General features: G+C 40.6%; 1 protein-coding gene across 1 annotated transcript; it reads left to right on the top strand.

Annotated features, from left to right (window-relative positions):
- Nucleotides 1–6,202: 6,202 nt before the first annotated feature.
- Nucleotides 6,203–12,872, top strand: LOC120783209 (E3 ubiquitin-protein ligase MARCHF9-like). Its single transcript, XM_040116016.1, has 4 exons — nucleotides 6,203–6,547; nucleotides 10,390–10,545; nucleotides 11,593–11,785; nucleotides 12,553–12,872. The coding sequence occupies exons 1-4, from the start codon at nucleotides 6,203–6,205 to the stop codon at nucleotides 12,870–12,872; spliced, it is 1,014 nt and encodes a 337-aa protein (XP_039971950.1).

The following is a 12,872-nucleotide window of genomic DNA, read 5'->3' on the forward strand; positions in this document are numbered from 1 at the left end:
AGTGTTTGTCAGCTATCCTAACTTCTCCTATGACAGACACATTTGTTATTTATTACTGTGTTTTACTATATTTTCACAACAACAGCCTCCATTTACCATTTACCCAAAAATATATGAATTAAAACAGTTGTATCAGCGGCATTATAGTTTGTTAGAAGCCATTTATTAAATGTTTATATACTGGGTATAAATGCTAAATAAGGGGTCTAAAGTGCATACCACAGGAATGGTATCTTAGCTTGATTTAGTTTATTTATTTGCACAAGCAACAAAAAAAAACAAAAACAAAAAATGAAACTAACAAACAAAAACCATTATACACTAAAGCAGGAAAAGGATTGTGGCAAATGGGCTTATAAAGACATCTCACCTAAAGATAAATAAAACAATTCAAAACAATAAAAAAATAATAAATTAGTTATAAATACATCAGCACAACATGCAGAAGAAAATAGAAAAAAAAAGAATAGATAATGAATTGTATCTGTTAACAATAAAATGAACACGAGATACACATGTAAATCAGTTGCCACTCACAGGCAGCGATAAAAAAGCCACAATATACAAAATTAATAGTAGTTTGACTTATCAGGCCTCAAATAAACTTTGAGGGCTGTATTTGAAATTTGTAGAGTTCTTGCCAAAGATTTGTCCATTAATGTGTTTTGAGTAAAAACTGTACAAACTTTTTTTTCCATCTGGGACAGATTTTTAAATATGAATTTATTGTCATCGGACTAGTTCATTAATTATATCAGTGAATGGTTCATAACCCCAAATTCACCCCATTTCTACTGTTTGTGGGTGTAATAGCGCAAACTCTAGATGCCAAAATTGAAATGGTTGTAATGAAAGAAAACAAGAATAGTGAAATACGAGAAATGGTGAAAAGTGTGTCCCCAATAGAGAGAAAGAAAGTAGTAAGTATTTACTTGAATACATCAAGAGAAATATGTGTACCTGTATCTATACATACTTATAAACATATCCGTACATGAACTGACGTAATCCCCATGCAGTACATTTATAAACATACATACCACCCCACCTAAATGTACTTGTGGACATTAATTTCATCCATTGCCTCAATTAAAAGGTGGATGAAATTTACAAACTTTCCCTGTTTGTGACATAACTTCATTATTTATTCCACAGAACATGAGCTAATAATCATAATTTAAAAAAAACAAAAACAGTTACATGGGAATAAAGCGTAGAGAAAATAAATGAAGACCATCGTCCCCCTCATTTTCTCGGAGCTCATATATCTCTCTTGTTGTTGTTAAAGTCTCATTTTTGATTTATGAGTTGGAGCCTGGCTGACTTTACTTTATTGGATATCTGGGACATGGCACACTAAAAAAAAAAAAAAAAAAATTAAACTATGAAAGCTACACAGTGTATTTAAATGATTAAAATCACTGGTTTTGCATTAGTATATCAGTTTTAGAAATAAAAACAGTGCTCATTCATCATTATGGTGGCTTCTCCAATTGGCTACTGATTTAATGTTAAAATATAAATATTAGGACACACCCCACTGCTTTATAACTTCATAATAAACTGATATTAAATAACACTTGGCTACTAGGTTATACCACACTGACTCTAGCGTAATTATTTTTATTTACATGGTTATTTGCGAGTCTTGTAGCCAGTGTTGGTCAGTCACAATAGTCTGAATGGTCAGTACACACTGGTGAATATCCTGCCTGGCGGCATCTGTGCTTTCAGGGAACTGTGCATCAGGCACCTGTATAAAGACATTTATGTGTTTTCTATAACTGACGTGCAAAGAGTTTGTGATCGAGTACCAACAACCTGCAATACGAGTGCAACTTGAAGTCAAAGACTCATCAAAGGTTGCTTTCTGTTCCTTTTTTGGTTGTTCATTGGTTACACACAAACTGCACAATGTCGGCATGTGTTGAAAACAGCATGTGATCGCAGAAAAACATGTGTGGTGGACTTGTGGTCGTCCATGAATAAAATCCCAGTTGGTCAGTTACAGTTTATGCATTGTGGTGCCCTGCAAAACAGATGCACTTGGGACACAGTCTTTCAGGGCTTTTACAGTTTTCTTTCCAGCCACTACATTTGTGTTCCTGCCGCATGCTAGAGGGGAAGAAAGTAGCCGATGTCAGTATCCGAACTTGTGGCCAGAAATGGGAATGTAGTGCAGTGACAGTGGCATGCAGACTGTCTCGGTGGCTGGCACAAAAGTCTAAAACAAGGCAGTGCTTCTCTAAAAATGTAAAGTTACTCTGGGGCTTTCTGCCCCACCAGCTTAACACTTACACTCTGTCCCATTAAATCACAGTGAGCCAGCACGCACAAAACCCCAAGCCTGAAACAGAAGAAGCTAAATGGAATTCAACCATCATTAATGGCATCATGTTGTTGTCAAAATGTCTTCTGTGGGAAAGACTTATTGAGGTCTCGATATGTTTATTTACATAATAATAATAAATATAAATAAATATGATTAATGATATAGATATGACAAGACAATAATGGAAAATATTTACAAAGCACTTTTTAAACACATATAAGACAAAAAAAGGTACATTTGCAAACATACATATATAAATATCAGCCTTTGTCCCTCATCACATATTATGAATTTCCGAAATCATATACAAATCCTCTCTTAGATATAGCCGATTATGGTTTGTGTTAACAGGAAATGTTGTGATGATTGTAGTTTTAATGTTTTACTGTCAGTTTACTGCTGTTTTATATTCATTAATATTTTATATATTTATATTTTGATCACAATGTCGAAGGCAACCAAAAAGAAATATGAATCTTTTCCTACCCACAGAATAATAAATAGTGTAATTTGAGATTTGAGATTAACACAATAGAATAAGTAGAAGCAATATACAGAAGTGAGAGAGTTGCACGGGAAGCTGTTTCCCAGCGGTACGATCACTGCTGATGTGTTAACCTCAAACATTTCAAACAGTCCCTACTGGTGTCATTGGCTAAATAACGAGCTCAGCAGCTCGACTGCCATTTATGCTTTTTATGGGTTATACATCTTGACTTGGGGCAGGTGACATGACCATAGGTCAATAGGGATATTGATGCTGCATCAGAACCAAGCTGCTATTACCATAAATCCGTGTATGATAATTACTGCGTGTTCGACATGTTTGTTTACATCCTCTTTCAAAATGACGAGCTCCTCCGGGGATCCCGTTGCATCAGATCACTTAGGACATAAAAAGGCCTCTGGCTCTGCCGTAATGTTTACCACAACCCACTAATAACTCTCAGACCTTGCGCTGATGAAACAGATGATGACACACTGGTCCAGTTCTGTGATGTAAGTAAGCTGTGACAAACCACAGATGACTATAACTGGCCCAAATTTTCCAACCTGCAAAGTGTCTTTCCCTTAGCTCTGCTGGATTTAGTCCATGATTATCAAAGTCTGCAACTGACATCTTTCTGTCCTGTACTTTATATATAATGCAATGGGACATGCTATCTCCCACTAACCCCTACTGAGTACTAATTGAATGAAATTCTTTATGGCACCATAAGAAACGTTAAGACATGTCACCATCTCTCTGTTATTTTTAATCTTTCTGCATGAGACGTTGGATGGCATTAATCTATCAAGACCTCAGATCCCCCTCCATATATTTCATTTCTTTTTCTTTGTTACCTTACTTTGTAGTCTTGTTTGCATATTTTGATATGTTTACTCTCTTTTTGAAAAATAGTGAGGTATTATTGCCACCCCCCACTTTGCATTGTGCCTTAAACCTAGGCACCACGCACCATTAATTAAGGGTAATTAGTTAAATGAATCAACCTATCACATCAATATTCACTGAGAATTTAGTCATTTCTGGAGAAAGTAATCAAATTAAACACCAAACATATTATTATTTGTGAATTTCCTGCGATGGAAATTGCTCCAAGCATTTAACAAATTATTTACTTATTATTGATGACGTAGAATCACCACAAATCCTCCCATGATTCTGAAAACAAAGGTTTCAAGTCCTCAGGCACTTTACTTTAGATGAAAGCCCTGGTCTAGCCAAATCAGAAATTATTCAAGTTATATTTAAATGTGTGCTATTTGGGGAAAGTGTCACCGTAAACACGAGCTAACTCTCCATGTGCACCACAGTACACATCCAGCACACTGGAATTCCTTATCACTTAAATACAATACAAATACTTGAACGCTGTTAAAAAAAAGAATTTCTGGTTATAGATTGGTATTGAAGGTATTTCATGCACATGAAACCATGCAGATTCTCTAAATAAAATGCCTATATTATTTTTTGTGATATTCAGTGCTGATTTTTTTTTTTTTTTTTTTTTAGAAGCAGCAGATGCTTGTCTAGACATAATGATTATTTCATAATGGTCTCTTTTTTGGTCACTTTATTAAAAAAAACAAAAAAAAAACTTTGTGAAGGTGGAGTAGGTGTCTTGTGTATCTCGTAACAAACAGCAGACAGGCTCCTCTGAAACAATAGTCTGACAGATGTGTTGTGACTCTGTGAGTGGTGGAGCGACTGGTTCTATTGTGCGCACACTGTCCCAACCGTTTTGACGGATGCAGTTGTTTAGACTTATGAGACCGTGCACGGGGTGATTAGACACACACATACGTTGTTGTTTACAAAAAACTGTTTGTCCTTTCTCGATCAGCCGATGGATGTCAGCACGTGGGCTGCACGTCACGTGAACATCAGCACCTCGGACAGCCGCCTCAGTCGGCACACCACCGCTCGCCGAGGACCGAGCCGCACGCAGGGGGGGGGGGTGTTTGTTTGTTCCGTGTGTTCGTGTGTTTGTTTGTTTGATTGATTGAATGGCAAACTGCCGTCTGGTTCCATACGGAGGAGGAAGTTTGCGCTCTCCGCTGACGGCTGCCAGATATCTGAAATCAAGTTTGAACCTCCTGGAGATTTATGAGGAAGGAGACCACCCGAGTCAGACACCATCGCTACAGCCTGCCATGTGAAGTGGCATTTTATTGTCTCACTGATTCATTGAGGCCTTGATTTGATTTGGCGAAGAGATGATGATGATGATGATGATGATGATGATGAGGATGAGGATGAGGATGTGGGGTTTTTTTTTAACAACCCCGCGAGGGACAATTGCAGTCTGCTCTCGGCTCATGTTGTGTTTGCAGGAATCCATATCTGACATCCTCAGCCTCCTCCTGGTTTGTGGCGCAGAGATGGATGGGAAAAGAAGAGTACTGGCATTGCAAGTTCTCGAGGATTTTTTTTGTTTCTTTCTTTCTTTCTTTCATTCTTTCTTTCTTTCTTTCTTTTTGTTCATCGGATTTGTATTGTTTCCATCTCTAACGTGCAACGCCGCTGGCTTGTAACTTTGTAAGTGGGCTGCTTTGGAGCGGGGAGGTGTGGGGTGAAATCCGCTCCATGTACCAACCCAAAACAAAAAGAAAGAAAAAAGAAAACAGGCTACAGCGAAGAAGAGGAGACAAGAGCAAACAGTGGATGCCACTGCGAGACAACAAAGGATACACGCTTGTCACCCCCGGTAATTTCATCTCCCCTGTATGTAAATGAGGAACTCAAACATAAATCGGATTTGATTTAGTTGTTAATAGGATTTAATCTCAACCCTCCATCGGACACCCTCTCTGCTTTTCCGTCCGAAGAGGAATAGACACCCGCATTTTTTTTTTTTTTTTTTTTTTGCTGCAAACCTTGAACAGCTCCTGCTGGTTTAAAGCACCGAAGGGGACCCGCTTGAACCTCGGGATACTAACAGACAACCGGACTGAAAATGTAGGCATGAGAGGACGCTGCTGGACCCCTCTGACTTTAGTGATGGTGCCTCACAGTTCGTGGCTCCCAGCCTCCATTGAATCCCGAAAGAAAACGCCTCTGTCCCTGAAAAATAATCCTTCCCCATTGGCTGGATTGCGGTGCACATGCTATAACAACAGGATATGCAAAGAGCTATGGGCTGATCTAATAGCCTATCATGTTTTTCGTACGCTTTTTTGACCGAGATCTGTATTTTGTTTAACAGGATGTGAACTGTGCTGTTGAATCAGAGGGTTCAAATGTCATAATAATAATAATAATAATAATAATAATAGTAATAATTTGTGATGGACCTGCCTCAGTGAAGCTGAAGGCTGTGTTGTTTCACAGAGCAGTTGTGCCTGTGTAGTAAAAGCTGCTGAAGTATGTTTAAGTATCGGATCCGGGTGTTTTTCAATGAAGTCAAAGTGTTGCTACTGATGCGCTCCGGATCAAGCAGGAGGACTGACACAGGCACAGACCCGGACACGCAGACCAGGATGCGAGGGCTCGCAATTGGAGGCTGTGGTTGGCCGCCGTTGGACTGCTCTCACCGGGACGACGAGGAGGAATATTACGGCTCTGACCCCCGGCCACGCAGCCTGGCATTTGAGGATAAAGAAGGAACCAGCCCCCAGGGAGGAGGCCTGGACTCTGCCTCCCTCCCGAGTCTCTCAGAGAGCGGGATGCGATCACCGCAGTGCCGGATCTGCTTCCAGGGACCGGAGAAGGTAAAGTTAAGGAACAAAGCTATTAATGTGGGTTCTTGTGCTTGGACAATGGGGTCAGCGTCTCAGTAGGACCCCGGTAAGCATTCAAGGTCGCCAGGGTCCTACTGAAACCGTCACGGTTTTTGGTTTGCTCACGGGCACTTCAGCAGGACAAAAGGCTCAAAAACACGTGGCGCTCAGATGAAGGAAGAGTCTTTCAGCAGGTCGCCCTACCAAGTCCACCGCTCCACTGGGTCCACAGAGATGCCTGGCATCATCAAATTTAACTCTGAAAAGACCCCAGCAGGCAACACACTTTGAAAAGTACAAGACATTCAAATGCAAATGTTTGTGAAGAGGTTTGGCCATTTAGGAATATTTTGTACAATATTATATCCTCAAATAACGGCTTTGGGGCCAACTGCTTAGAACCAGCTGACGTGTTTTCAGCACTGAAAGTGTACTCCAGCAAGTGGAAAAGAAAAAATCAAAATTGAGGCAGCAGAGGCCGAGATATCCTGACCTTTACTCCCTAGTTTGGATCAAGTTGCAAAAACGCTGGATCCTACATTTCCAGTAATGTAACATTTCTAACACATCCAGCATGTAAAGCAGGTTCTCTGTTGTAAATTAGCTGAGATAACCCTGACGTCACTCCGACATCACCAGGGTGATTTTCTCAAACTTAAAAAAGCTCCCGCAGAGCCACAGGAGACATGAGACCACTGTTTCCGCAGCCTGATCCATAGTCCTCATAACAATTCGACCGATCCTCATGTGATGTCAGTGGAGTGTCCCTTTAGGCTATTTAGCTGTGCAAACAAATTCAGTTTTAAAAACTCACGATGAGTTATTATACATCAATACCAAACTTTTTCAGGTGTCTTTAAATGCGCGCATCAAGTCTGATCTAATGCAAAGTAAAACCCCGGAAAGACTAAGACTACAAAAAGGAATTAATCTATCAACAGTGATCTGAAAATAGCAGAGGGCATTATGCAGGACATCAGTTAAGAACAGGCTGAAGAGAAGCTGGAGGAGCTGTGTATTTATTGTGTGAGCGGGCGAATTCCTCTCAGTAATATATTCAGCATCTGGTACAGAAAATTAGGCTTTTTTTAAAAAGCAATAAAGAATGGTTTTCCCAGAATGATTCCTTGACACAAAATTCAGTTTTTGGCAGTTGCTTGTTTATTCATTATTATTCAGAGGGATTTGAGTGAGGGAGGCAGGATGAGTTCAATTACTTGCTGAAGGACTCTTCAGCAGGAACCATTAATGCAGGGATCAAACCTCTGATCATTCTTATAGGCTACAGGGAATTCATGCACAGTACAGCTGAAGGAGAGCAGACTGGATGGACACACAGAAAGTAAATGTTTATTAAAAATGTTTACGTCATCTAAGACGTGGAGGTCCGAGCGTGTCAAATCTGGTGGATGAAATCAACCTTGAAGAGACAGGCTTTGCTAGAGGTCTCAGAAAGTTTTTGCTTCCCCCTCCAGGTATCCAACTGACTAAAGACCTGGCACATCACCTAGAGTCAGACAGAAAATAAATTGAGATGTGCAGGAGCGTTGTCAGTCCGACGGCCTTAGGGAGTCTCATACTGACAACAAAAACCTGCGCCAGATGTCCTGTGATTTCTTTTGAGGCTGTGGGAAAGTGACATTAGAGAAGAAAACTGTATCCAGATGAAGACGTTAAGCGGCAGATAGTCAAATGTATCACAATAAGAGTAGCATATACTCTCACTTTATTACGTTGTGACTCATGTTTTGAATGTCAGCAGCTCAGCATGTAAAGGCATGTGTATCTTTTGACTGGCTGTATGGTAGTGGTTAGATGATATCCACCGAGAACATCAATAGTGAAATTTCCTTTCAAGTCGGCACATAACTATGCGTTCATTTCAAATGATGCTTGAATTATCTTCATTATAATGAGGCGCCTTTCTTTTATTCCCTAGTTAGCAATACTGTAATTAATTGGAGGATGAAGTGCCAGAAGCTTTTCACAGGATTTCTGTCCTGCGTTGAGTCCAGCATTTTCGGCAAGTGTCTCAAGTTTGCAGCCGATCGTTGCTCCCGAAAATCTCATCCCAAATGTTCATCTGACTGAGATCTGGTGACTGAGCAAGCCAACGCCATTAGATTAATTCTCTGTCTTGTTTATGGAACTATTCCTAGACCATTTATAATGGCGAAACAACCTTCTTCATTGCTGCCATGAAGGAATATAACTGACTGGCAATGATGTTTAGACATGTGATGACATTCAAATATTTCAGGGGCGTGATTTTGTGCTTTGATAAGAAGCCCCACACCACTGTAGCACCATCAGCTTTCAGATTTTAAACTGGGAGCTATGGGTGCATTTACTTGTCTTGTCCTGTATCTCCATTCCTGGAGAGGTTCACATATACTGTTGCTACATAGCCCACATATCGGTCTTCTAAAAGCTTCAAAATGCTTCTTAACCTGTGTCAGGCTCAGTAGTGTGGATTAGTTCATTTCATTTCCTCAGAGTATGAACTTGAATCAAAAAGTAAGCCCTCTGTCAGGGTTCATGATTACCTCACTAAAATGAAGCGGAACTGGATTTACCTTTCGTCAGTACTACAGCAGCTTGTGCAGAAGAGCTGCTTGGCAAGACAAATAATGATCAAAGGAGGACCAAATGAAAGCGGAGCTGAGCAAGTGTTGGAGAGAAGCTGCCAGACAGAAGATGGAGAGCCATCAATGTCTAAGATGGCTCTGAGATAGAGAATCCTATGGCTGTAAACACCACTGATGAAGGCAGTTCAGCGCTGTGAGCATACCTGCACAGGCAGTGAATGATGCATATTAATGAATAGCAGAGAAACTGAAAACAAAAGTGATTAGTTCTTTTGCTCATTAGTCCCATATTACTGCACCAAGCAGAGCACGGTTGTACGATAGTGTTACTTTTGAGAGAGAGAGAGGGTTAATTTTATCACATAATCGACAAAATCAAATAGACCTTGTAAAACAGAACCACGCCACACAATCTCAGAAAGTTGTGGCAAAAAGTGAAGCTCTGGTTTGTTCAAAAAAACTCAAAAGAACCATAAAAATAGAAGCCAGCTGACAATGAAAGCTAATGGTAAGTATAGCAGGGATGTGGGAGCTTTGATCTTACCATCTCAGTTTCTCTTCTCACCAGAGACAATGAATGCTTTCATGCCATTAAGGGTTACAAGAAAGCTGCATATACTGTTGGTCATAAAACCATTAGTAAACATTGCTCTATTTGTGACATACCCAATTGTCACTATTTGCAGCTTGTCATAATTTTATATTTCATTATTATTAAATGCCACATTCAAACGCTTTCATCCACTCTCATCTGAACATTGGAGACAGGGTTGCACAATGACTGTCACTAAATCAAACAGGAAATCTAATGTCATCTTCAGCTATACGCAAAATGTGTTGTTGGGTAGCAACCAAAGGAAAGGAAAAACTAAGAAAACACAAGCTGCAGGAGTACAACATTCCTCAGTTAGCACTTATTATTCCATTTAAATACACACAATATAGTTTCATATGGATTATATCTGTCGGTACTTGCTCCAAGCTGTTGTCTATCTTTTTTAATCTCTTGCCAGCTTCATTACAAAGATGACATCTAAGACAATGCCCTCAAACAATATCTGCAGTAGATAACATCTGACAGTAACAGTGTCATGGCTGGGGATTTTACCAGTTGGGCCCATTCCTGATAGCAATTTTTATCTTTATTTTCATCTCCACCAAATCAAATCTTGTAGCAGGCGGATTCAATAAAATCAGTCCGTGAATGTCTGGATGTCTCATGCAGCTGCTGTTTGTGTCCTGCAGGGGGAGTTGTTGAGCCCCTGTCGCTGCGATGGCTCCGTGCGCTGCACTCACCAGTCCTGCCTCATCCGCTGGATAAGTGAGAGAGGCTCCTGGAGCTGTGAACTCTGCTACTGCAAGTACCAGGTCCTGGCCATCAGCACCAAAAACCCACTGCAGGTACAGTCGGTCAGAAGTCCTTGACATTAGACTGCCAGGTTGTATGGCAGAGAGCCATGCACAAACTTTACGTTGCCAGATTTGAGTGACCGACTGGCAGAAAAGCATAGTAATCACATTAGGGGTCACTGATCATGAGGTGAACGGAATGGCATACAGTAGAGCCCCTGCAGTGTTTACATTACCACCACCATAGAATCGTTTTTGGACTGGTTCTGCCCAGGCAACAGGCGGAACATTAGCTCTATCTGTTGGCAGATAGAGGAGCTATTTATACAGCTTTTACGGACAAACGGAGAGGGAGAGAGTGGCAAGGATTTATAGGAATATGCCAAGAACAAATTTATGAGACGCTGCACCCATCTCAAAGAGTCGGCACGTGGTTCTACCAGAGTATGTGGCGCATGGACAGCAGACTCGCAGACAGTATCACAAGATGACTTCAGCCTCTGAATGTTGGAACAGAGCTATCATCAGATGAAATGCTACAATAATTGGCAGAAATTGTGTTGCACAGGATTTATGAATTGGGCTAATTGCAAGTTTTTATTATCAGCGTAAGAACTCTGACCCGCAGAGGCTCGATGACACTGTGGATTTCCCACCGAACGACATAGCACTATGGTTACATCACTTTGGAAGTGTAGTGGTCTGCAGTCAGACACCCAGAGTGAATTGGGGCAATGAAGAATTTCTCAGATGTAAGCAGCCTTTCGGTTACTGAATGACATTACAACCAACACTGACACCACACGGCCAGAGGGAGCCAGCAAAGAAGTTTTTACTATATAACTTTTAGTCCAAAGCAGATCACAATGTGCCTGTCATTCAACCATGCATGGTGCTGGCCTGGCCATCGGTAGTAATGAAGTTCAGTGTCTTGGCATGTGGAAGCTAGGGCTCGAACCATCAACCCTATAAATGGATAATCCTTAATACCAAGACGAGATATATCTATCATGTCATATAATCAAGAGGAATTTTACAATTTTCAAGTACAATATTGGGCCTCGGTCCATTTTTGTGTCTCACTTTGTCTGTTTGTAGTGGCAGTCCATCTCTCTGACTGTGATTGAGAAGGTGCAAATTGCAGCCATTATCCTGGGCTCTTTGTTCCTAATCGCCAGTATCGCCTGGTTGGTGTGGTCCTCTCTCAGCCCCTCAGCCAAGTGGCAGCGGCAGGACCTTCTCTTTCAAATATGCTACGGCATGTACGGCTTCATGGACATAGTTTGTCTAGGTAAGACGTAGATACTGTGGCTGCCATGTTGAATTATTTTGCAGGTGGTTGAAATATCAACAAAACTAACTGTCACATTCACAAACTTAGAGGTATAATACTTTTACACATCCATAATTTCCTAATCATTCCCTAGAAGTTTATTGGTATGAATTGTGTTATTGTAAAGAATATAGCAACTGTTTTCATACATCCATGTAATTAATTCCAATTAATTGCTATCTAGAGAGTATTTCAGGCAGTGAACAATTCAGCATATTTGATGATAAATGAATAACAAACGAATATTTACCTAGGTTTATATGGGGGAATTCTTTCGAGTCAATTCCTGTTTTCCTAATAATTAGTCCTCATAATTGCTTTGTTTTCCCAGGAATTTTCCTAAATTATTAGGAAATTTAGAACCTATAAAATACAGCATTACTCATTTGGATTTCAGCTGACACATTTGCATATTTGCTTATTCTAACTGCATGGACACGAATGAAACAAATTCCATTTGCTTTGCATGAACATGCTCGTTGTGTTCTCTCTCTGCCTCTTTTACTCTTGTGAAGGGATTATCATCAACACATTTCTCACCAAACATTAGTCCAATATACCCACTAGCAAGTCTTTTTATTTTTGAGACTTTATAGTTCTTACTAACTCTGTACATTCTGTACCTTTTAGCGCATCTTCATACTCAATGAACAAACAACTTTTTGTCTCCCTGTAACCCCGTTTCCTGCCCCTGATCATCCCCACCCTTTGTCCTCTATGTCCAGGCCTCATAATCCATGAAGGATCGTCTGTTTACCGGATCTTTAAGCGCTGGCGGGCTGTGAACCAGCAGTGGAAAGTGCTGAATTACGAGAAAGCGAAGGACTTAGCTGACCCCATCAGTTCCAGCAGTAAAGGCTCTGGTCGTGTTGAGAGGAACTCTTCTCACTCTGTCACAGACAGAGGACGGAGGGTGAGTCGGCATGTCAGGACTATTCTCCACCAACACTGTGGCTACACTATTTTGCACATCCTCAGCCAGTTGAGACCCAACAACCTGCACAGCTCCAACCATGAGGTGGTCATGAGGGTGACCACTGTATGA

This window comes from Xiphias gladius, chromosome 21, assembly GCF_016859285.1.
Source record: "Xiphias gladius isolate SHS-SW01 ecotype Sanya breed wild chromosome 21, ASM1685928v1, whole genome shotgun sequence".
In the NCBI taxonomy this organism is placed as follows: domain Eukaryota; kingdom Metazoa; phylum Chordata; class Actinopteri; order Istiophoriformes; family Xiphiidae; genus Xiphias; species Xiphias gladius.